Below are 27,159 nucleotides of genomic sequence, written 5' to 3' on the forward strand. Positions count from 1 at the left end.
GCAGTGTCTGTACAAGACCTGAGATTCTGTTGTAATTCTTATTACCCGTTTTACTCAGAAGATTCTGTTATCATTTATTTTCTTCTTTTTCAGGGCCTTCTCATACAGTTTGTGGCAAGTACTGATGGCAAGAAAAATTTCCATCTTGAAACTTGGGTCTTCCCTCATATCAGATACAGACTGCCTTTTGAAAAAGTAAACCACAGACTAATAGTAAGTGTGTCAAAACGAATATTAGTTTCTTAGTTTTCATCTATACATTGTAAGTAGAAGTGAAAAATGAGATATAGTGTAACCCATTCACTGTTGCTGTGAATGCTGCAATTTCAGTCTGCTTTGTCAACCTGTTTTTTTATTTTTGAAAAAATATTGAGAATTTGATTGCACTGAGCAGAAAAAAATGCATAACCTGTAATTAATGAGTAATAGTGAAATAAAGTCAAAATTATGTGTCACTTGTAACCATCACACCTCCACTTGCACATAAATGTTTATGATTATAATAGATTTGTGGCATTGATTTTGGTTTTACTGTGTTTTTCATATGCATTATTTCGTAAATAATTGCTGTATGATATTGCATACACCAAATAGTATTTTTTTATACTTGTTCATCATTTCTCGTTATGTTGAGATAGCACCAGGAACAGATGAAGAACAGCCCCATTCTCTCACAGTCATTCTTTATCTATCATGTGTAATGCACTGAAACCAGAGCCCCCAATCCACAGTAAAACCCACAGACCTTTCCCTAGTTTTCTCTGCCCAATTCATTAGTGCTGGATCAGTCATTGGTAGTGCATCACCCTTTGTATGTTACATTACTCCAGTTTGCTCTAAGGTATGCATGATATTGCAAAACTGTATTTATTTCATGCCTGTGTTATTCAGAAGTTTTCTGTTGATTGAGAATGAGTTTTGAGTGGGAAGATATTGATAGTTAATTTAATACAGCATTCACGGGCTGCGTAGGGTTGAGCTCACAGGATTCGAATCCTGTTTGTGGCAGTTGTTCCGCAGTCATCCAAGCTGTTCATCCATAAAATGGGTACCTGGCTCAGGCTAGGGTATATATATATATATCTTTCTTCTTTTCTTTTAAACTATTCGCCATTTCACGCGTTAGCGAGGTAGCGTTAAGAACAGAGGACTGGGCCTTTTTTGGAATATCCTCACCTGGCCCCACTCTGTTCCTTCTTTTGGAAAATTAAAAAAAAACGAGAGGGGAGGATTTCCAGCCCCCCTCTCCCATATATATATATATGTATATATATATATATATATATATATATATATATATATATATATATATATATATATATATGTATATATATATATATATATATATATATATAGCGTTAATGGGATGGCCGTGATTAGGGCCTCAGCTGCCTGTGCCATCTCAGCTAACATAAAAGAAAATCTTCCTATGGAGTCTAGAAGGGCCCCGAATGGTCACAGAGAGGCCTCTACTGGTTACTGTCACCTTAGGACAAGCATGGGGTAATTCATTGAGCTTGTCAATATAGCCATAGTTTGATGTCACAAGTTTCCCTATTTTCATTTCCTGCATTATGTTTTTCATGTTTCTTTCATTCTTATTAAGTTTGACCTAGTTCACTGCTCCTACAGTCTTGTGAGACTTGTTGGTCGAAAGTTTGATGGAATCACAGCCAATACACAAATCAGAAAACACGTAGTATTATGCAGCAAGGTAGAAATGTGACAGTGTAGGAGTGGGCAGTCAAGAGAAAGTTTTGTAGCAAGTTTTGTAGTGGGTGCCATGCACTTGCCCTGCCATCATGGTAAAATCTCATTGCAGGTACTCATTGGTAGGTAGGTAGGTACTTTTTCATAATCATTCACTAAAATCATCACTTTCACTTACTGAAGAGGACTTGTAGCATTTGAATCATCATCACTACCCTTGTACAAGGTACCAAAGTTGCTTTTATTATAATCAAGGTTATAGTTTTTCAATTTTTCCTTTTTTTATATTTCTAGTCACACCTTCTCACCATATGACCTTTTTGATAAACTGTAGCATTCTGGTGACATATCCCACAGGTGCATTAAAGAGAAAGAAAAAACAAGTTTCTAGTGCCATGTGTAATGGATATTACCATGGGGGATTAAAAACTGACTGTTGATAAGGGCAAATGATAACAGTGAATTGATTAATTATTTTATATTTCTCGTTACTGTACCTGATGATTTTCTTAATGGGCCATATCTTTGTAGATATTATAATTTCTTCATTGTTCTTTACAGGATCTGGAGGTAGGAACAGACTTTGATGTGAAAGAGCAAGTTTTCCGCAACTTTGGTGGAGCTTTAGGACCCAACAGTGACATTACTGTAGTGACAAGATGGTCTGGAGGTGTGACAGGTGATGACAGAGTTGTAGGAGAAGACACAGTGCAACTCCCACTCATTGTTCTCAGTGATCCAACTTCTGCTGTTGCTGCTGAGGAGGAAATAACCCTGGAGTCTGGAGAGCAGGTCTCGTTATTCCATGGCCATTGCTTTAATAGCTTACTCCAATAATTTTTGTCATCTTTGTTTCTGAAGGTTATCCTCATTTCAATTTTTTCCTTTCACAGTGCAGTTGTTGGATGTGTGTGGTTAATAAGCAGCTAGTGATTGTTTTGAGTGCCCTGTTTTATATGTTTTTCAGGTTTATTACATTTGCATTTGATTGGGTAGATGGCTAAGCAGGTGAGGCATAGTGCTAGGAGGAAAGGATGAATTGTTTGCAGATCATTGTTTTTCCAGTCCAAACAAAGTGCCAGTAAGTGTTCTGAGGGCATTTAATTTTTTCACTTTGGGTGTGAGTGCAGGAGCCATGCCTGGTCACTAAAGTAGAATTCTGCTTTTTGTCATTGTACTTAATTGTATCTCTTCTTGCCACAGGTAATCTCACAGAACTTTGATATGCGTAAACCATTGCTCCCAGGGTCATGGATGGTGAGAGTGTTGCTTGACAATATTGTAATTGCTTCACACACATTCCTCATCTTACCAATGCAGTTCATGCAGGGACGCCAGATATCAGTCAAAGAAGCCAGGTATGCTTTGCTAATTAGACAGTATGAAGTATATGTATTTGTTTACATCTGATATGCCATCTCATACAGCTTGTACAGGTTGCTGTTATGGTTCTGTTTACTTGTCTTAAAATCTGCTCCTAAAAGCAGGGTAAAAAGAATACTACCTCCATATTCCCTGCATGCTGTACAAGGCAACTAAAGGGGGCAGAAGTGGGAGGCTGGCAATCCTCTCCTTTTTGTATCTCAATTTATAAAAGAGGATACAGAAGAAGTAGTCAAGCAGGGAGTGCTCATCCTCCTCGAAGGTTCATTTTTGAGTGTCTGTTTGAATGTGTGTGGATGCAACCATAATGAGAAGAAAGGAGAGATAGGTAGTATGTTTGAAGAAAGAAACCTGGATGTGCTGGCTCAGAGTGAAACAAAGCTCAAGGGTAGGGAGTGCTCATCCTCCTCGAAGGGTCATTTTTGAGTGTCTGTTTGAATGTGTGTTGGTGCAACTATAATGAGAAGAAAGGAGAGATAGGTAGTATGTTTGAGGAAAGAAACCTGGATGTGCTGGCTCAGAGTGAAACAAAGCTCAAGGGTAACAGGTAAGAATGGCTTGAAAATGTCTTGGGAGTAAAGTAAGGAGTTGGTCAGAGGACAAGTGCTAAGGAAGGAGTAGCACTACTCCTAAAGCAGGAGTTGAGGGAGTGCGCAATAGAGTGTAAGAAAGTAAACTCGAGATTGATGGTGGTAGAACTGAAAGTGGATAGCAAGAGATGGACAATTATTGGTGCATATGTACTTGGCCATGAGAAGAAAGATCTTGAAAGGCAAGTGTTTTGGGAGCAGTTGAGTGAAAGTGTCAGCAGTTTTGGTGCACTGGACTGAGTATTAATGATGAATGATTTAAATGCAAAGGTACGTATTGTGGCAGTTGAGGGTAAATTGGTGTACATGGGGTATTTAGTGTTATGAATGGAAATAGTGAAGAGTTTGTGGAGTTGTGTGCTGAAAAAAGACTGGTGATTGGGCCTACCTGGTTTAAAAAGAGAGATATACACGTGAGTAATAGAGATGGTCAGTGGGATACATATGTCAGAAGTGGAGGGAAAAAGGAGAAGCAGGAGACCTAATTGGAGGTAGAAGGAAGGAGTGAAAAAGATTTTGAACAATTGGGGCCTGAACATGCAGCAGAGTGAAAGGCATGCACAGAATACAGTGAATTGGAATGATGTGGTATACCGGGGTCGAAGTGCTGTCAATGGATTGAACCAGGGCACATGAAACGTCTGGGGTAAACCCTGGAAAGGTCTGTTGGGTGTGGATGGAGATAGGGAGCTGTGGTTTCGGTACAAGCTTCCTCACTTACGTGGGAAATGGCAATCAGGTATGATAAATAATAGATTGATATAGTTTTCTATGTAACATGCTATCTCTTGGGATAGGGAAGAAGGAATACTGACCATGTGTTTCTTGTGTGTTGAAGGTAATTATGAGGGGCGAGAGTAAAGGGCTGGAAGTCCTCCACTTCTTTATTGCTTTCCAAGAGTAGGAACAAAGAAAGAAAACAAGTGAGGACTTTTACTCTAAGGCCAAGTCTTAATTCTAATGCTACCTCATTCATGCAGGAAATAGCTAACATGTATGAAAAAGAAGTATGTAGTCATATTTTAGGACTTAACAAGTAGTAGTTGACCTTAAGGAGTGTTGAGTCCGAGTTACTGAAAATGAAGAAGGCCTTATTGATTTCTATGTGAGGTGAATGATAGCAAGAACAGGAGAGAAACAAAAGGATGATATTTTAGGACTGTAGGTAGTAATTAGACTGTCTATGGGAGGGAGAGTTTTAAAGGCAAATAGAATTCAGCATTTTTCTCTCCTGCAGATAGAACCATATGAGCATTTGAGAAAACACTTGCAGGACAAGGATTAAAAGAAATGTTTTGGCCTTCAAAACAGGGTGTGCTTTTGGGGATCTATCCTCTTTCACCATCATAATACCTATGGGTTTAAAGATGCTTGCATATGGAGACCCAACATCCATACAATAATACACTTTTTTACTAGTAACTAACATGTCATGAGCGAAATGTGCCATATTCATGGCGTGATGTTTTTTGAAAAGTACCATATTTTGGCAGTCTCATACCACCTAGAGTCCATATATGAAACAAATAAGGCTTGTTTAGGGAAGTGTCTGATTGTGGTCTTCACTAAAGCTAAGGAATTTTTCATCCGTTTACAATAAACAGGCCGTAAAATTGCTGAAATACTAAAATGAGACTTTTCTTTTGTCTCATGGAAATATTTGGTCATCCAGGTTTTTTAAAGCATATGAACAAGATACATTCTAGTTGGATCCAGAAGCCAGTACTTTGAGAGCCCAATGTCTATTCATCATAAGTGGCTTCTTATTTGGCTTTCTTGAAGAATCATTCTTGCACATAACTGAAGGGAGTTTTAACCTTCTGAAACTGTTTTATTGAATGATAAGTACGGTAAAATCATATTGATTAAGTTTGTGTAGATCTAGATTTTCCAACATCACTTTTATTTAGAACAGAATAAAGGCTAAGGTGTCACTCAGGATAAATTTTTTCTCTTTTTAAGGTCTTTATCATTGGTTATTCTGAGGGCACTTCTTCATGTGGGTATAGTTTCAGATGTTGATAGAGCTGATTAGGTTTTGAAAAATGAGAAAATATCTCTATCATGGACAGAACAGTATAAACATCCATATTGTTTTCTTCCTTTCTTTCCTTTTTTAAAATCATTACATGAGTCCTGAAAGTAACAGGCATGAGGCACAGACTCCAGTGCTAAATGAATAATGAACTAATTTGACTGACAGCTTCTTGCCATCTCACCATTGTACCATGGCATTTTAGACCTTCGTGGAATACTATATGATTGTTGGATCTCTATGGATAAACACCAGCTGGCATGTAGATATCATAAAGGTTGTAAATGTAGTGGATGATAGTTTTAATTCCCCAAAAAGCAAGTGCTTTCTCAGATGCTGGTAAGGCATTGTCTGTGGTAAATTGTTTTTTGAACTCAAAACCCTACATTTCTTACAGCTAATGCAGCAGAAAATGGCTTCATAACCTTCATGAATATTCATCTTTGTGATGCAATCATGTTATGAAATACTTTGTCTGATTGATAGCTCAGGGTGTGATGCAAACCTGTTGTGAAATACTTTGTCTGATTGATAGCTCAGGGATTATATCCTTTTTTGACTTGTCCACATATTTCTTTTGATCTTGAATTACCTTGTAGGACAAATAGATGGAATACACTGAATCCTTGTCCACTGAGGTGGATATGTTTCTGATGAGCTTGTGTCTGGCAGAATCACTTTGTAGAAGCATAATAGTTTATGGAATAACTGGGAATAGAGGAATGTGACTACAGAATGTAACATATAGAAATATTTAGTATACTTTGTCGCTGTCTCCCGCGTTAGCGAGGTAGCGCAAGGAAACAGATGAAAGAATGGCCCAACCCACCCACATACACATGTATATACATACATGTCCACACACGTACTTATATATACCTATACATTTCAATGTATACATATATATATCTTTCTTTCTTTCTTTCAAACTGTTCGCCATTTCCCGCATTAGCAAGGTAGCATTAAGAACAGAGGACTGGGCCTCTGAGGGAATATCCTCACCAGGCCCCCTTCTCTGTTCCTTCTTCTGGAAAATTAAAAAAAAAAAAAAAAATCAAGAGGGGAGGATTTCCAGCCCCCGCTCCCTCCCCTTTTAGTCGCCTTCTACGACACGCAGGGAATACGTGGGAAGTATTCTTTCTCCCCTATCCCCAGGGACACACATATATATTTTTTTTTTTTCGCTGTCTCCCGCGTTTGCGAGGTAGCGCAAGGAAACAGATGAAAGAAATGACCCAACCCACCCCCATACACATGTATATACATACGTCCACACACGCAAATATACATACCTACACAGCTTTCCATGGTTTACCCCAGACGCTTCACATGCCCTGATTCAATCCACTGACCGCACATCAACCCCGGTATACCACATCGATCCAATTCACTCTATTCCTTGCCCTCCTTTCACCCTCCTGCATGTTCAGGCCCCGATCACACAAAATCTTTTTCACTCCATCTTTCAACCTCCAATTTGGTCTCCCACTTCTCCTCGTTCCCTCCACCTCCGACACATATATCCTCTTGGTCAATCTTTCCTCACTCATTCTATATATATATATATATATATATATATATATATATATATATATATATATATATATACATATATCTTTTTCTTTTTTCATACTATTTGCCATTTCCCGCGTCAGCGAGGTAGCGTCAAGAACTGGGGACTGGGCCTCTGAGGAAACATCCTCATCCAGCCCCCTTCTCTGTTCCTTCCTTTGGAAAAAAAAAAAAAGAGAGGGGAGGATTTCCAGCCCCCCCCGCTCCCTTCCCTTTTAGTCGCCTTCTACGACACGCAGGTAATACGTGGGAAGTATTCTTTCTCCCCTATCCCCAGGGAATATGAGTCAGTTGTTGTTTGCTGATGATACAGCGCTGGTGGCTGATTCATGTGAGAAACTGCAGAAGCTGGTGACTGAGTTTGGTAAAGTGTGTGAAAGAAGAAAGTTAAGAGTAAATGTGAATAAGAGCAAGGTTATTAGGTACAGTAGGGTTGAGGGTCAAGTCAATTGGGAGGTAAGTTTGAATGGAGAAAAACTGGAGGAAGTAAAGTGTTTTAGATATCTGGGAGTGGATCTGGCAGCGGATGGAACCATGGAAGCGGAAGTGAATCATAGGGTGGGGAGGGGGCGAAAATCCTGGGAGCCTTGAAGAATGTGTGGAAGTCAAGAACATTATCTCGGAAAGCAAAAATGGGTATGTTTGAAGGAATGGTGGTTCCAACAATGTTGTATGGTTGCGAGGCGTGGGCTATGGATAGAGTTGTGCGCAGGAGGGTGGATGTGCTGGAAATGAGATGTTTGAGGACAATGTGTGGTGTGAGGTGGTTTGATCGAGTAAGTAATGTAAGGGTAAGAGAGATGTGTGGAAATAAAAAGAGCGTGGTTGAGAGAGCAGAAGAGGGTGTTTTGAAATGGTTTGGGCACATGGAGAGAATGAGTGAGGAAAGATTGGCCAAGAGGATATATGTGTCAGAGGTGGAGGGAACGAGGAGAAGTGGGAGACCAAATTGGAGGTGGAAAGATGGAGTGAAAAAGATTTTGTGTGATCGGGGCCTGAACATGCAGGAGGGTGAAAGGAGGGCAAGGAATAGAGTGAATTGGATCGATGTGGTATACCGGGGCTGACGTGCTGTCAGTGGATTGAATCAGGGCATGTGAAGCATCTGGGGTAAACCATGGAAAGTTGTGTGGGGCCTGGATGTGGAAAGGGAGCTGTGGTTTCGGGCATTATTGCATGACAGCTAGAGACTGAGTGTGAACGAATGGGACCTTTGTTGTCTTTTCCTAGTGCTACCTCGCACACATGAGGGGGGAGGGGGATGGTATTCCATGTGTGGCGAGGTTGCGGTGGGAATGAATAAAGGCAGACAGTGTGAATTGTGTGCATGGGTATATATGTATGTCTGTGTGTGTATTTATATGTGTACATTGAGATGTATAGGTATGTATATTTGTGTGTGTGGACGTGTATGTATATACATTGTGTATGGGGGTGGGTTGGGCCATTTCTTTCGTCTGTTTCCTTGCGCTACCTCGCAAACGCGGGAGACAGCGACAAAGCAAAATAAAAATGAATAAATATATATATATATATATATATATATATATATACATACACAGACATGTACATAATTCATACTTGCTGCCTTTATTCGTTCCCGTTGCCACCCCGCCACACATGAAATGTAGAAATATAGATGTTTATTCCATAATGTAAATTATAGAATGAATACCTGTACATCTGTATGAACAAAATAATAATAAAACATGAGAACTTTAATTCAAAATACATGTAGATACTGTATTTGTATATTTGAATGAAACAATATGAATAATATGCATGTTTTATTGTATGCATTGTCTTTCGGGTAACCCCATTTGCTCTATGAACTTATATGAGTTGATTCTAGTAAGGAATCATTGTTTTCGTAGAGGATTGCTGATTATCCCTGGTTATTTAAGGTAGTTTTAGGGGTCATTGTACTCTTTTTAAGAGCTTTCATGATTTATAGTCCAAAATGAGCAGTCATATTTATCATTACACCTTTTCTTAGTGTAGAAAAATCTCTCTTACATAAGAATTTATTTTTTGATATTTCAGGACATTGCATAAGGGGCCATTAAAACCATATACTGATGCAGATTTTACTCACCTTAATCTTCTTTTAAATTTGGAACATCATGGGAACTCTTCAGCACAGGAAGTCTCAGCTACTCACTCTCACCTCTATGGTCCACTGCTGTCTGATTGGATTGATGAGCTAGTTACCAGGTAGGCTAGTAGGTTGTATAGTTAATAAGGAGTAAAGTAAGATAAAGAAAGCTCATATAACACTCTTTTTTATACTAATGTAGATACTTTACTGAAAATAAGATTCATTGTCATATTACCCTGGTTAATGCTAGAGTATGTTAAGAAATTGTTTTAAGGAGTTGAGGGATAGGGATTATTCATTTATTCATATAGAATATATAATTGAATATGGAAAATGAATGTAGTCTTAGTGCAGAGGAATTTTTAAGTTTTGAAAATGAATTTTTTGATATTTTAAAAAAAATTTGTGAAGATTTGAAATTCAAATGCTACTTTTAATTACAAGAAAACATTAGCCTAATTTGGAAAAAAAAGGCTTGTAAGAAACAATTAGTGGTTATGCAGATGTGGTTACCTGTTGAATTTGTTTGCCTTTGGATATAAATTCACCACTCTTTGAGATCACCTGTTATCATTTTAAAATATTGGCAAACTTTGAGGCAGATTTAGTGATTTAGAATGCAAAATATATTTCTCTGAGAGTGAAAAAGTGTTAGAATGTGTTTTGTGAAGCTTTGGCTACAGTTCTTTACATTGCTTATAACACTAAGTGGAGTAAATTGAGATTTTTTTCTAGGAAACCTGTAGTTTCCATATCTTAGTCAAAATAGGAACTGTTGCAGATTCTAATTATTTTCCTGCCGTATAACTTAAAAGCTGTTCCTTATGGCTTTGAGATCAGGATATTGAGTTAGTATAACTTAAAAACTGTTCCTTATGGCTTTGAGATCAGGAGGAAGATTTGGTGAAATTCATTTAGTGTTTGATCGTGAGAATATATAGATGTCTGAAGATCATTTTTTAAGGTAAGGTCAGTCAAAACCCAGTGAAAATGAGACAATTTTAGAAGCAAACTAGTTTTACTTGTCATGGAAAAACTTCTTTTGAGGAACAGTATCCTTGATATTCAGTCATGACACAAGATTTTTTTGGTTTCATTGAAACTTACTTTCAGATTTATTTGTTCTTCTGGGCCCTTTTAGATATTTATCAACAAGGTACAGTCATACTCTAAAATCAGACACATAACCTCCACCAACCTGCACCACCAATTGTGGCTCCTTTTGGTGATGTGAGGAAGCAATGTTTCATCAAGACTATTACTGTTGTCATTAGTGACTTATGAGCTGTGTAATAGATGTTTGCTGAAATGAATTTGTATCTCCTTTTGTAGAAAGAATGATGTTAATTAAAATTATTTTGTAATGCTGAAAGTACTTATATTAAAACATCATAAACATTTAAGAATTATTTTCGTCGTATCCGTCAAGCAACAAGATGTAGTAAGTAAAGATGCCTTAACTTTTCAATCATAAAAAAATGACATAAGTAATAACTACTCTGCTCTTGAATGTATTACCACAATAAACATTATTGCTAATGATACCTTTTTTACAGAGTAAATGGTATAGAAAGAAGCTACTCATATAACGACCATCAGATAATCATTACCCAGTTGTGATCCTTTTAATAATGGTAATCTGGCCCATTGTTTCTCACCTAACTCTAGACTGAGATATTTAGAAATCCTAGCAAATATATTTTTTGTTTATCATATGACAAAAAAAGTTATGGCACTGTTCCCCGCTTTAAGCTTATTAAAGAGAAGTCACAATCTGTGTGTGGGCAGCACGCAAGCCATAGTAGTTGCCCAGCTCTCACAATGCATAGTCTACAGCTGTGAGACAGAACAGCCTCCACTTTAACACAGCAGCTGCAATGATGAGCAGTGATTCTTAGTATGACTAATTTTTCTTGACCGATAGAATTATACATCAGTATTAGTAATGATATATAGATGTGATTCAAATTGCCTTTTGTAGCGCATATACAGATACTCATGTTTCTGCTTGATATAAGAAGTATATGGAATACACAGCTTATAATTAACAAATTTGTAATTAACAAATGTGATTGATCATTACTTAGAAACTGTACTAGCATGAAATCAGCTCTCTTGTTCTCCTCCTCATACTTATCCTCCATCCCTTGTTTGACACATCTTGAGTAACAACCAGCCAACTATTTACCAATCTTGCTCTCATACAATTACCACTTTCTTCCTCTACAGTCAACTGAAACAGGAAATTAACACCTTCCATTGTGTCATTTTGATTAGAATTTTACATGTGAAATACTTTGACTGTTATAAAGGCATTTTTCTTTTTCAGGAGTAAACTAGTAGTTTTCTTGGCACTACAACCATTATTATATATTGCATTATCTTTTTATACGTACTTCTATACCCACTTCTGTTGCTTATCAGTTACCTATGAACTGATTATGACAAATTATCATTTTTGTTTTTCTTGTAGCTCTTTAAAGCATTTTACTTAATAACTCATGACCACACCATTTTAGAGAGCAGAAGAGCATTTTGGTTCCCTGCTAAGCAAGTGTTCTCTCAGATGCTTATAAAAGTATATCCTTAAAGGAAAAATGTTTTTGCTTTCCTTAGAACTTACACATTTATGTCCTTGAAATGACAGAAATGTTGTTATTCTTTTCATAAACATATATCAGTGTCCCACCTAGTGAAACAGTCTTAAGATGGAGATTCTTCCTTCTCTGTTGATAGATGAAAGGGAAAACAGGTTTATCCATTTCTAATTAATAAACATCCAGAGCCATGTGTTTAGAGTTATTTGGTGGTCTTCATACAGTTACCATGTAGGTATGAATTGAGTCCATTCCAGTGTGATATCTGAGTAAGAAATGAGTGCTGTTATATTTCCATTTCATACTGTATGCTCAGAAAAAGAATCTTGAATTTAACACTGACTTTATCATTGTCAACAGATTCTACACAGTTCAAGACTCATGTTATGTTACTAGTCAGCATGTGCCAGAATGTGTCCGTGCCCTTCTTGAACCTTGTGCAAAAACAACTTGGAGCTCTCTTTCTCCAGACCCCAAGTCACACCTTGGTGAAATTGATCCATTTAGTGGAAGAATCACAGATCCTTATCGTGTTGGAAATGGTAAATTTAGATAGGATTGTAGGATTTGAATTAGCATATCACTCGTTCAGTAAAATCAATCCTTGTTCACAGAGATCATGCTTATAGAAAATATTTTGGCAGATATGAATTCTGTGTTATATTTGATTGTGGACAGAAAAGAGTAGATAGCCAATGTTTTAGTGAGACCTTTTTGTATTATAAAATTAGTTTCTTCTTGCTCATTTTGTAAATTGTTGCTGGTGTAATATTTACATTCAAGATAGGTAAAAACAAGAATACTTATTTAATGTTGAGATTAAGTTTATTTTGTTTCTAGAAATAGAAAAAGACATTTGTCACTTTTAGAATTGATTTATTCTGCAGTGTACAATCAGTGATAATTGAAGTAGGGAAAGTATAATGGTGAAAACAAATGGTTGACAGCAACTCTCTCATATTATTTGAAAGAAAAATATTTTGAGACAGAGGGAGTAATGCAAGCACTCGCATGTACATAGCAACAGCAGCAGCATACAGGAGCACCCAAGACAGCACCTCATCCTCTTTTGGAAGATACAGGTGATCTGCAGCCTCTTTGGACTTACAGTACAAGTAAGAGGGAGGGAGATACCAGAGGGGTCCCTGACAATAATATTTTTTAGAAGTGTCATTTCATTGGGGTGTAATAAGACCATAAGATGAGAGAGCTGTGATGGAATTCAAACAAACTTACTGATGAGAGATGCCAAGTTTGATATGCTTATTGTTTAGTTAGTGTTTTTAAACAGCAAAGAACTGAGATTTTTATTTGAGGTTAAGTGAATTAAGAAGTTCATAAAAATGTAAATACATTAAAGAGTAGTTTGTGAATAAAGAATTGTTCTTTATAACTTGTAGGCATCTATGTAACTCACAGGAGTTTACTGACTCTATTCAAATATTTTATGATTATATTCAATATATTGGTATATAATCTCTGTTGTGAATTTTAGAAGCTTATGGATATGAAAAGATTAAGATTAGTTTTATGTGAGGATTTTTATCACATGCTAAAACTGAAAATTACAAACGGATTTATGAAAAAGGCAAAGCCAATCTTGGCCAGAAATTTTAAAGACTGGTGTCAGGCAAAGTAAATCATCATGATCATTCATTGGTAACTAGGTCTTTTAAAAATAGTAACACTAATCTTATTAGGCTATTTTGAAACAATCCACCATTAACATGACATTTGTATGATTACCAAGTGTTGCCTCGCTCTCTTTCCCAGATGTAGGCGGGTAGGAGATGGCTCTCTGATGTTTCAAACTGTAACAATGGTTGAAGCACTCTCTTTCCACCATTCCTCCACCACTCCTTCAGGGGATCTACTGTTAGATTTCAGTGCTGTATAAATCCTGTTAGCTCACTTTTTTGTACATATCCCTTACTTTTACATTTCTTTCATCCCCTCTCTGGGACATATATGTACACTTCAGCACTATACCGAGATCATTTATTAAGATATGTTAACTCACTATTTGTACATATCCTTTACTTGTACATATGTTCCTTTCATTTATAATATGAAGCACTTATATTTCATTGCTGTAGTGTGGCCATGTAAAGTATGTTAGCTCACTCTGTTGTATATATCCTTTACTTTTACTTTTATTTCTTTCATCTCAAATTATAATGAGAAACAGGAAATTTGAAGACAATATTTTTTGGACAAATTGTGAGCATCTTTCTGCAGGTTAAAGGATAAATCAACTGGCACTATAAAGGTGGAGAAATTGTTGTCACTGATAGAAAAATAGGATCAGAAGTTATAGCAAATGGATGAAGCTGAGAAAATAAGTTAAATCAAAGATCATTGAAAATGTTATCAGATGGAAAAGGAAATTATGGCATTTAAAAAAATATAATGAGGGGGGTTGATGAAATTCAGTCTGAGAAAATATAAAGTAATGAGGCTTGGACAGAGTGAAAGAAGGCCTCAATTTGATTATTATGTAGTAGGAAATAAGCTTCAGCTTTCTGTGTGTAATAAGGACTAGGGAGTGGACATCATTCATAACTAGCCACCAGAGGTCTACATTAAAAGAATAGTTAAGGAGACAAATTGTTTGCTGGCACATATCAGAATAGCTTTCAAGTATATGGATAAGGAAATGTGTATCAAGCTGTTCATATCCTACATAAGGCAAAAACTGAATTGTGCTTCCCAGATTTGGTCTATGCACTTAAAAAAAACCCAAAGAGCTAATTGAGAAGATCAAGAGGAGGGCATCAAAGATGGTACCAGAATTAAGAGAGCCAAGTTACAGTGCATGGGTAGAGGCTTTTAATTTGCCTATCTTGGAAGAGAGAAGATTGAGGGGTTATTTGATCACTAGATTTAAGTATTTGAAACAGATTGATGACACAGTGAACAACTCTTTAAGAGATTTAGGGATAGAGCAACCAATGGATGTAACATGAAATAAAGAAACTTATGGAAAATGATGTAAAGTACTCTTACAGTATAAGTGATGGATGAATGAAATGAAATGACTGAGGACATGGTTAATGGAAACTGCATCCATAGATTTAAGAAATTGTGTGATAGAACATTTTCAAGTGATGGGGCCCCACAAGTGTAAAACTCCCTCCCTGTGCAGAACAGATAGGTAATTACTCACATTCATGAAAGGAATTTTAAAATTTTGGAATATGTAGGATTCCTGCGTGTCAATTTTTTAAAAAAGATTGGTGGTTAACTAGAAAATGATCTGAATTGAAATTGTGTCACTGTAAGTACTGAAATAGATAATGGAGCACAGAGTATACAGTTTATCACAGTTGTGGTCAAAAATTTGTTACTAAATCATATATTTTATTAGTCATGTTTCATATTCCACTGTGAATTTACAGATTGCCATTGTGCACAAGAAACTGACAAGATTTGTTCAGTATAAAGATGTTTTATATGAATAGTTGTTTGTAGATTTTATATATTTGAATTCAGTATATATAGCTTTTTAAGGGCATACACTTACCATGTGGTTGTGTTAAACGCTGATTGCCCAGCAGTAGTGAGAGGTTATGCCAAGTGATCTTCCTCAAATTTTTCACTTTAGGCAAAACGTAATTTTCTGTAATTGAAATTTAACTTACATGTTTTTGCATGTTAAGACTTATCAGAGAAAGGGTAGAATATCCATTGTGAAATGGGAAACCAACCAGGACTATGTAAGACTGAACACCAAGGTCTCACCTGTCTTAGGCAAAGTTAGTTTGAATGATCAGCTGTATTTCACATTGGCTTAGCTAATGCTCATGAGCCACACCCTTATAGGTAATAGTTTGCCGAGCTGAAAGTGACACTTGAGATAGCTCCTCAGTATGACCTTGTCTGTAAAGACACATGTCTTTAATGGAACAAATCAAGATGGTAATCTACAATCAAAGTTTTGAGCTAAATTTTTTTTTTCTCCCTTTCCAGATCCATTAGTACTGTAGTGACAGTTCATGTGGTGTCCCTTTATCAAAATTATTGGGAATCAGTCTTACTATTTCTTCCATTTTATATATTTGTAGTGTTAAACTTAAAATTTCCAGTCCATACAGCCAAAGGTATTCTTATTTTGTTAGTGGGGAACGGATAATTCATTATACTCATCTACAGGTTAAATCTTCCAGTCAAAGTCCTGTAGATGCTGTATCAAGATTGAGATGCTATTCAGTAAGTACCATAATCATACTAAAAGACTTATAGGCTTGTCTGAAAGGAAATATCTGTTCATTTGGCTAATCTTTAGAATTATAAGATCAAATCCCAAGTTCCATATTTTTGTTGCTAATTTTATTCATTTTTTGGCCTCTTATTTTCTCTGTTTTGAGAGGAAACACTACACACCTTTAGACTGTAAGGTAATCTCATCAATCTCATCAATTTCCTTCAAGTTTACCCTTACTTGGACTTAATTGTAGTTCTTTACATCTGTCAGAGAGGAGTTTTTAAGTAGTCTTCCATTGAGAGCTTTTTCCTCTGTGATTATAAGAAAATTTCTTTTGAGACTTAAAGTTTACCCATATGAGCCTTTCACTGTGGCAAGTTGTAAATTTCTTCCACTAAAAATTCCTTACTTTTCCACCCAGAAGCAAGAGAATTAGTGATATATGTGCCTTAGAAATGTCTGTCTATCATCAAACAGATCATCATATCTTTATGTTATATTTTAGAATGTGTAAATGTCAGACTTTGTCTCATAATTGTTTAAATTATTTGTAAATTCTGAGGATCTTTATGAGTTGCCGTTTAGAATAAAAGTGAACTTTCTGATGAAATCCTCTGTAGACTGAATGATTGACTAATTTGTCATGCAATTACTTTGATGCCTTTAGACAAAATATATCAGCTATCTGTGAAATAAGGAAGTTACTGGCTCCATTCACAAGATAAAATGGTAACTCATCCATTTCATAAGTTTTTAAAGTTTCTGATGCAGACCATGTTAGGCAGGAATTATTCATAATTATTTAACTCTTTCCTAATTGAATATTGCTTGTGAGCTGCTAGAGAGATCTTATGTACATAATACATTATAAGTACCTTGGGTCCAGATCAATATATTGGTGTTAGGTAGATCGTCTCTATCACGTTCAATTAACCTCCATTCTAGAGGCTGTGAAACTAAAACATCTTTGAAAGTGAATGACAATACCCTACATCATCACTGGCAGATATGATGACTTAGGCAAGTCTCCATGGTTCACAGTGAAACAAAGTCTATTGTTTATATAGAGAAAAGTGCTTAAATAATTAGTGAACATGGGAGATGCATAGTTTTCATGATACTCATCCAAATTACTGGTTTGTGCAAACAGAAATGTTGTCTTGAAGAAACAGCAGGTGCTTTGCTTTCAGCTGGATGAGTTGCTTGAAGGAGGAATTGAGTGAGAGTTAGCTAAGCCAATGTATGACTTACACACTGAATTCTCTTGTAGCACATGATTTGCAGACTGTTATTGATTTTCGAAAGTTTTGACTTCCTGGCTAGTTGGGTCTTCTCTGCCTTTCATAAGATGTCTTAACATGCATTTCAGTGCACTTTACAGATTGTTCTTTTAGGTAAATATCAACACAAAATCAGTTTTTGAAATGATGTTAATGTGCCATATAATTATAATGATCATCGGGAAGATTATGAAAGGTTGACAAAGAAATTCAAAGATTTATGTTGTGTCTTTCTGTAATGTTTGTTATAGATACTTAGGTCCCAAAGCACTCATGATGCTCATTACATTGCCAATGCATTTTATTTAATTTTTTAACACTTATTGACCATATAGATAGTGCAGTTTGAAAATATGAGCATATCTAATTTCATGTTTTATAGAGTATAAGCATGTAACTCATAATTCAAGAGAAGAATACAAAACATTAGGCCATTGATGATGTTTCAGGTTACATGCCTTTTTCTTTAAAAGTCGGGATAAAGGTTTCCTGTTGTGCAGTGTGCTTAGCAGTGAATCATTAGAAAAACTACAGTAAACTTTGATGCAACTGGAATTCTTTTTTTAAAGGCCATGGTTTTGGGATATTACTAAACACCAGCTGAGCTTGGTTACATCTTGAGTGAAAATTCACTTCCAGCAAGTTTGAATCACAGTCAACAAATGAAAAGGAGTACTGTCTTGTCAGGGAACTTTTCATTCCAAAGTAGTCTATTCCCTGTTCCTGCTTGGATTAAGCTGCAGGAACTTCTTTACTTTAAAAAGAATGTCCTGGTGTTATATAATTGATTAAAAACCATTTTCTCTTCTGGATTAATACTTTGTGTCCACATTTTACTAGGCTTGAATTCAACTTTAGGATCTGTATGGAGTATCCTCCAGTACATTACACAAAAAGCTGATCATACTCATTCTATGGCCTTTATCCAAGCTCAGCCATCCTAAATGGGAGTGTACTATCTCATGTAGTAAGAGATGGCACAGTCACATCCTGTTTTTAATCTTGTTACCATGGATGACATAGTTCATTCACAACTCACACCATGGGTAGTGCATTCACAACTCACACCATGGTATCACCATTCGCACTGAGCAGAGAAACTGTTTTTGCTGACCATGGCATGCATAGAGCTGGTTGCTTATGTCATCTTTGGTCAGTTGGTCGCCTAACTCACCGGCTGGGAATCTGTCATATTACTACATGAGAAATTGTATTTAGCTTTATTTTTCATGGAAAGACTATCAGAGATATTATTTAATAAAACTGCTGTGATGTTCTGTTTAATTGTTAAAGTAGTAATGAAATACTAATATGATGAATCATTTGTACATTACTGTTTTTCATCCAGTGGCCCAAATGGTTTAGAGAGTATTCATTAATGACACCTGTCTGTCTGCATGTATTTTCTTTAAGCAGAGTAGAAACAAAGATTTTTTTTTTTTTTTTCATACTATTCGCTATTTCCCGCGATAGCGAGGTAGCGTTAAGAACAGAGGACTGGGCCTTTGAGGGAATATCCTCACCTGGACCTCTTCTGTGTTCCTTCTTTTGGAAAATTAAAAAAAGAAAAAAAAAAAATACCATGAAGTATTATTTTTAGCTCATGAAATTCATACTTATGTAATTTACCATTAAAGCACTGTGATGAAGATGAGTAAAACTGACATCTATTATGAGTATGGAAAGAGGATTTAGCCCCATTGCATCCATGGACTCCCACATCCATCAAGCTGTTTGCTTGACTTTCCACTCTCTATTGACCAGAAGATCCCACCTCCTGTGTTTCCAGATAGGTCATCATGCCCAGGATTATAGACTTACTTTTGCTCTAAAAAAATTGGAGGCATGTTGACCAAAGGAATTCTTTGTGCATTGCTTTGCCTCTTTGAGTATTATTGTGATATCTGTTAATTCCTTACCCATTTCTCTTGAAATAATGTTATGCCAGGTTATTGACCTTTGTTAAGGAACTTTGAATACATATAAAATTTGAGGAATATGATAGTATAAATGAAACCACTTAACTTTCCAAGTTGTGAACCTAGGGGACTTACTGTGTTTTTACACGTGACGTTTGTCTGAAAATTGCTTATTGAAGTATCACTATACTGTTTGAAGAATTTCAAAGTTCTAGAAAATTAACATCCTAATGAAATGCACAAATATAAAGATGCACTGTAATTACTATTTTTTGTACAATAACTAGATACCTTAAAAAGACTATAACGGTCTTCCCTTAAAAATGCTTTCATCAGGAGGCACTTGGTTGAATAGCACACTCTATGTATAAATGATGTAATAGTACATATTATGGTGTTGCTCTTGGAATTAGTTTAAGGAATCTAAAGTATATATATTGTTTTTGTCTATGCACACCAAGAGCAAGTGACACCAATGTAATAATTGTGTAATATCAATGTGGTATATAGGTCCTATTATCATCATCTGTGTCATCCTAGTTACCTTTAGTTGTGTCATCTTTCCTCATAGAATAGTTAAAATCAATGCTGTCTAATGTTTGGGAGAACCACATAAACCACATATCACAGCACATAGTGAATTGTAATATTAAAAGTAGTGATGTCTAACCATTACATATCAGTTGTGAAATGAATATAAGAAATTACCAATCTGTAGAGCAGATTGTTGTAGTGTAAGTTATATTAATATCATGGCATGTTGATGTAAGGATATATCCTTTTCACATATCATTTAGCCTAGCCTGATGTGTAGAACTGTTTTGTTTTTAATTGAATTTAGAAATCAGGAAATTCTGAGCCTAATAGCAGGCTATGAACATGAGTACTGAAAACTCATTTCCAGGTCACTCTTAGAAAAACATCCATAGGATGGAATGAATTGGATCATTGTAGTATGTAGGGACAATACTCTGTTACTGGGTTGAACAAGGGCTTTGGATGGTGGGTTATAGTTTCTGTACATTACATATGAAAGCTGTAGAGGTGGTGCAATATTTGCAAGTGGGCCTGTTGTTCATTTGTTTCTGGCACTAACTCCCTGAGGCAGAAGCAGTTATGCATTAAAGAAATAGATAATCATGTACAATTGGCAATACCTCTCTGAGTGAGAAGAAGCAGTACATAAAAGAAATATATAATCACATACATTAGTTCCACCACTGCTAATGACTCAACTTTAGCACTTTTTCATTGACAAATGTTGTTGAGAAAACCCCACTGCATTGTTTAGTCCAAGAATAGATGGTGTTTGGCCACTTTGAACTGTCTTTGCCCCACATCCGATTACTCTTGTCCAAGCATGTAAAAAAGAACCTATGGAGTGTTCACTTATATGGGACATATAAAAGTGTAAGCTCTTAGTACCCTGAGCACCTGTTTTGGTTAAGCAACTGAACCAGCATCTGAGACAAAAGGGCAGTGATTTATTCAGTCCTTTATGTGCATCTGTTAGTTCCAAAAAGATGTAATATGAACATCTAAAAAGAATGTCATACTCAACATTAATAAATTAATATAATCTAAACCCTTGTACAAGCAAGATTCATCATCAAGCCAAAATTGGAGACAGCAGGATTATATCTCGTTATACTATTTTTTGGTTTTTATACTTAACCATTTCCTGGCCATGCAAGGGAGTGAAAAGAACAGAACAATAGCCCCACTTGCTCACATCCAACCTCTTGTCTATATAATGTAGAGTGCACTGAAATTGGAGCCCACCATACATAGCCATGCCCAACAGATCATTCTCCTGTTCCCTCTGACAACTTCAAATGTGCTGATTCAGCCTATTTACAGCATGTTCCCCCTTTTTACCACATTGCTCTGATTTATCTTATCCCATGCATGCCTCTCACCCTCCTGGATGTCTAGGCAATGATGACTCAAAGCCTCTTTCACTTGAGATATAAGTTTGAATGGAGAAAAACTGGAGGAAGTGAAGTGTTTTAGATATCTGGGAGTGGATTTGGCAGCAGATGGAACCATGGAAGCGGAAGTGAGTCACAGGATGGGGGAGGGGCGAAAGTTGTGGGAGCAATGAAAAATGTGTGGAAGGCGAGAACATTATCTCGGAAAGCAAAAATGGGTATGTTTGAAGGAATAGTGGTTCCAACAATGTTATATGGTTGCGAGGCCTGGGCAGTGGATAGAACTTTGCGGAGGAGGGTGGATGTGCTGGAAATGAGATGTTTGAGGACAATATATGGTGTGAGGTGGTTTGATCGAGTAAGTAATGATAGGGTAAGAGAGATGTGTGGTAATAATAAGAGTGTGGTTGAGAGAGCAGAAGAGGGTGTTTTGAAATGCTTTGGTCACATGGAGAGAATGAGTGAGGAAAGATTGACCAAGAGGATATATGTGTCAGAGGTGGAGGGAATGAGGAGAAGTGGGAGAACAAATTGGAGGTGGAAGGATGGAGTAAAAAAGATTTTGAGTGATTGGGGCCTGAACATGCAGGAGGGTGAAAGGTGTGCAAGGAATAGAGTGAATTGGATTGATGTGGTATACTGGGGTCGACGTGCTGTCAATGGATTGAACCAGGGCATGTGAAGCGTCTGGGGTAAATCATGGAAAGTTCTGTGGGGCCTGGATGTGGAAAGGGAGCTGTGGTTTCGGTGCATTATTACATGACAGCAAGAGACTGAGTGTGAACAAATGTGGCCTTTGTTGTCCTTTCCTAGTGCTACCTTATGCACATGAGGGGGGGAGGGGGTTATTTCATGTGAGGCGGGGTGGCGATGGGAAAGAATAAAGGCAGACTATGAATTATGTATATATATATATATATATATATATATATATATATATGTCTGTGTGTGTATATATATGTATATGTTGAGATGTATAGGTATGTATATTTGCATGTGTGGACGTGTATGTATATACATGTGTATGTGGGTGGGTTGGGCCATTCTTTCGTCTGTTTCCTTGTGCTACCTCACTAACGCGGGAGACAGCGACAAAGCAAAATAAATAAATAGATAAATAAATGAATATATATATATATATATATATATATATATATATATATATATATATATATATATATATATATATATATTTTTTTTTTTTTTTTTTTCAAACTATTCGCCATTTCCCGTGTTAGCGAGGTAGCGTTAAGAACAGAGGACTGGGCCTTTTTCAGAATATCCTCACCTGGCCCCCTCTGTTCCTTCTTTTGGAAAATTAAAAAAAAAAATACGAGAGGGGAGGATTTCCAGCCCCCCGCTCCCTCCCCTTTTAGTCGCCTTCTACGACATGCAAGGAATACATGGGAAGTATTCTTTCTCCCCTATCCCCAGGGATAAATCCCTAATAATACTTTACAATATAATGTTATCAAATTTAGTTAAAATAAATCTGCTGCCTTCCCACAAAAGCCAAAAAGTTATGTATAAAACCAATAAGGATTCGGTCAATCCTTGTTTGTGAACACAAGGAAAATTACAGAACAATTATTCATTCACATGTTGTTGATATTTTGAAATGCAAATGCATCATATTCTTCTGACTTAAAGTTTGGAGCGTGTCAGCCAGTCAAAATCTTGAACTTTGCGTTGAGCTCCAGGGTTGATCATCACATTAATAAGTGAAGGCTTGTTTTCTTCTTCAAGAGCCTGACTAACTGCCTCTTGCAGTTCAGGGACAGACTTACAGAAGAAACCAGTTTCACTGAACATTGAAGCCATGCATTCATAGTGTACAGTTGGCAGAAGTGATGTTGGTGGAGTTGCAATAGCAGCATCCATTCCATCTCTTATTTCACTGAACAATTCCATGTCCAAACCACTGTAGATGCCATTATTGTTGACAATGATGACTATGATGGGTGGTTTATAGCGGTAAATTGTTTCCATTTCCATACCACTAAAACCAAAAGCAGAATCTCCTTCAACACATATGATTCACTTGCCTGGAGCATGGTCTTGTGCCCATAAGGCTGCTGCAATGGCATAACCAAGACCAACACCCATTGTACCAAAAGTACCTGCATCCTAATCTGAAATGCTCCAAAATCCAAAACTTTGTGAGCGGTGACATGGCGTTACAAGTGGTATGTCATTTTCTTTTTTTACTGTCAAGTAATTATGTGTGAAGTGTAAGAAAATAATTGCCAAACAACCACAGATTGTCCACATGGGAAGCTGAGGTTGTGACAGCTTTCTGATGGTTCATTGTTACACAAACTTTGTTTTATGTGCAAAATTATTAAGAATATTGTATAAATTACCTTCAGGCTATGTATATAAAGTGTATATGAAACATAATTGATTATGTGTTTAGACTTGGGTCCCATCCCAAGATATCTCATTATGTATATGCAAATATTCCAAAATTCATAAAAATCCAAAATCCAAAACACTACTTGTCCTAGGTATTTCGGATAAGAGATATTCAACCTGTATATCATCTGGCTGTTATATTTCTCTGTTGTGTCTCCCCTGATGGTGTGATTATTACACGAAAGTGCACTTGGGAACTTATCGTGTTTCATTTTCCCCGTGGACTCATAGGAATATATATATATATATATATATATATTCTTTCTTTCTTTCTTTCTTTCATACTATTCGCCATTTCCCGCATTAGCGAGGTAGCGATATATATATATATATATATATATATATATATATATATATATATATATATATATATATACATATATGACCTGTGGAAAGTATTAAGAATATATGGTGTGGGAGGCAAGTTGTTAGAAGCAGTGAAATTTTTATCGAGGATGTAAGGCATGTGTACGTGTAGCAAGACAGGAAAGTGATTGGTTCTCAGTGAATGTAGGTTTGCGGCAGGGGTGTGTGATGTCTCCATGGTTGTTTAATTTGTTTATGGATGGGGTTGTTAGGGAGGTGAATGCAAGAGTTTTGGAAAGAGGGGCAAGTATGAAGTCTGTTGGGGATGAGAGAGCTTGGGAAGTGAGTCAGTTGTTGTTCGCTGATGATACAGCGCTGGTGGCTGATTCATGTGAGAAACTGCAGAAGCTGGTGACTGAGTTTAGTAAAGTGTGTGAAAGAAGAAAGTTAAGAGTAAATGTGAATAAGAGCAAGGTAATTAGGTACAGTAGGGTTGAAGGTCAAGTCAATTGGGAGGTAAGTTTGAATGGAGAAAAACTGGAAGAAGTAAAGTGTTTTAGATATCTGGGAGTGGATCTGGCAGCGAATGGAACCATGGAAGCGGAAGTGGATCATAGGGTGGGGGAGGGGGCGAAAATCCTGGGAGCCTTGAAGAATGTGTGGAAGTCGAGAACATTATCTCGGAAAGCAAAAATGGGTATGTTTGAAGGAATAGTGGTTCCAACAATGTTGTATGGTTGCGAGGCGTGGGCTAGGGATAGAGTTGTGCGCAGGAGGATGGATGTGCTGGAAATGAGATGTTTGAGGACAATGTGTGGTGTGAGGTGGTTGGATCGAGTAAGTAACGTAAGGGTAAGAGAGATGTGTGGAAATAAAAAGAGAGTGGTTGAGAGAGCAGAAGTGGGTGTTTTGAAATGGTTTGGGCACATGGAGAGAATGAGTGAGGAAAGATTGACCAAGAGGATATATGTGTCGGAGGGGGAGGGAACGAGGAGAAGTGGGAGACCAAATTGGAGGTGGAAAGATGGAGTGAAAAAGATTTGTGTGATCGGGGCCTGAACATGCAGGAGGGTGAAAAGAGGGCAAGGAATAGAGTGAATTGGATCGATGTGGTATACCGGGGTTGACGTGCTGTCAGTGGATTGAATCAGGGCATGTGAAGCGTCTGGGGTAAACCATGGAAAGCTGTGTAGGTATGCATATTTGCGTGTGTGGACGTATGTATATACATGTGTATGGGGGTGGGTTGGGCCATTTCTTTCGTCTGTTTCCTTTGCGCTACCTCGCAAATGCGGGAGACAGCAACAAAGCAAAAAATATATATATATATATATATATGGAGAAATGGAGAAAAACTGGAGGAAGTGAAGTGTTTTAGATATCTGGGAGTGGATCTGGCAGTGGATGGAACCATGGAAGCAGAAGTGGATCATAGGGTGGGGGAGGGGGCGAAAATTCTGGGAGCCTTGAAGAATGTGTGGAAGTCGAGAACATTATCTCGGAAAGCAAAAATGGGTATGTTTGAAGGAATAATGGTTCCAACAATGTTGTATGGTTGCAAGGCGTGGGCTATGGATAGAGTTGTGCGCAGGAGGATGGATGTGCTGGAAATGAGATGTTTGAGGACAATGTGTGGTGTGAGGTGGTTTGATCGAGTAAGTAACGTAAGGGTAAGAGAGATGTGTGGAAATAAAAAGAGCGTGGTTGAGAGAGCAGAAGAGGGTGTTTTGAAATGGTTTGGGCACATGGAGAGAATGAGTGAAGAAAGATTGACCAAGAGGATATATGTGTCGGAGGTGGAGGGAACGAGGAGAAGAGGGAGACCAAATTGGAGGTGGAAAGATGGAGTGAAAACGATTTTGTGTGATCGGGGCCTGAACATGCAGGAGGGTGAACCATGGAAAGCTGTGTAGGTATGTATAGTTGCGTGTGTGGACGTATGTATATACATGTGTATGGGGGTGGGTTGGGCCATTTCTTTCGTATGTTTCCTTGCGCTACCTCGCAAACGCGGGAGACAGCGACAAAGCAAAAAAAAATATATATATATATATATATATATATATATATATATATATATATATATATATATATATATATATATATATATATCTTTCTTTAAAACTATCCGCCATTTCCCGTGTTAGCAAGGTAGCGTTAAGAACAGAGGACTGGGCCTCTGAGGGAATATCCTCACCTGGCCTTGTTCTCTGTTCCTTCTTTTGGAAAATTAAAAAAAAATGAGAGGGGAGGACTTCCAGCCTCCCGCTCCCATATATATATATATATATATATATATATATATATATATATATATATATATATATATATATATATATATATATATATATAATTGGCTTTCGACGTGCTGTCAATGGATTGAACCAGGGCATGTGAAGTGCCTGGGGTAAACCATGGAAAGTTCTGTGGGGCTGGATGTGGAAAGGGAGCTGTGTTTTCGGTGCATTATTACATGACAGCTAGAGATTGAGTGTGAACGAATGGGGCCTTTGTTGTCTTTTCCTAGCGCTACCTCGCACACATGAGGGGGGAGGGGGTTGTTATTCCATGTGTGGCGAGGTGGCGATGGGAATGAATAAAGGCAGGCAGTATGAATTATGTACATGTGTATATATGTATATGTCTGTGTGTGTATATGTATGTGTACATTGAGATGTATAGGTATGTATATTTGCGTGTGAGGACGTGTGTGTACATACATGTGTATGTGGGTGGGTTGGGCCATTCTTTCGTCTGTTTCCTTGTGCTACCTCGCTAACGCGGGAGACAGTGACAAAGCAAAATAAAAAAATGAATAATATATATATATATATATATATATATATATATATATATATATATATATATATATATATATATATATATATAAAATGTTAATAAAAGCATTAGGTAATTGGCTTAATATTGAATTTTATTTTCAGAAATACAAACCACGACATACCCTTGTGGATAGGTGTGCATTAAATGAAAAGCATTCCAAGTTTATGTTTATATGCTAATTGTAGAATTAATATTGTTGGATGAAATACTGTAATTGACTTGTTTGTGTTAATAATGATGGATACAAATTTCTAATGTAGCATCAAAATGATAGCTTT

At 36.9% G+C, this 27,159-nt stretch overlaps 1 protein-coding gene and 1 pseudogene across 1 annotated transcript in view; one reads left to right on the plus strand and one right to left on the minus strand.

The window, feature by feature from the left end:
* Positions 1 to 12,683, plus strand: part of LOC139747419 (xylosyltransferase oxt-like) — a 49,232-nt gene extending 36,549 nt beyond the window's left edge. The window contains 5 exon segments of the mRNA XM_071659753.1: positions 94 to 213; positions 2,272 to 2,502; positions 2,914 to 3,068; positions 9,334 to 9,504; positions 12,346 to 12,683. Of these exon segments, the coding sequence (XP_071515854.1) occupies positions 94 to 213; positions 2,272 to 2,502; positions 2,914 to 3,068; positions 9,334 to 9,504; positions 12,346 to 12,541 (873 nt within the window). The 3' untranslated portion in view covers positions 12,542 to 12,683.
* A 10,280-nt stretch (positions 12,684 to 22,963) lies between these two features.
* On the minus strand, positions 22,964 to 23,308 carry LOC139747355 (2-hydroxyacyl-CoA lyase 1 pseudogene; annotated as a pseudogene).
* Positions 23,309 to 27,159: the final 3,851 nt, after the last annotated feature.

The sequence above is a fragment of the Panulirus ornatus genome, chromosome 68 (assembly GCF_036320965.1).
Source record: "Panulirus ornatus isolate Po-2019 chromosome 68, ASM3632096v1, whole genome shotgun sequence".
Lineage (NCBI taxonomy): Eukaryota > Metazoa > Arthropoda > Malacostraca > Decapoda > Palinuridae > Panulirus > Panulirus ornatus.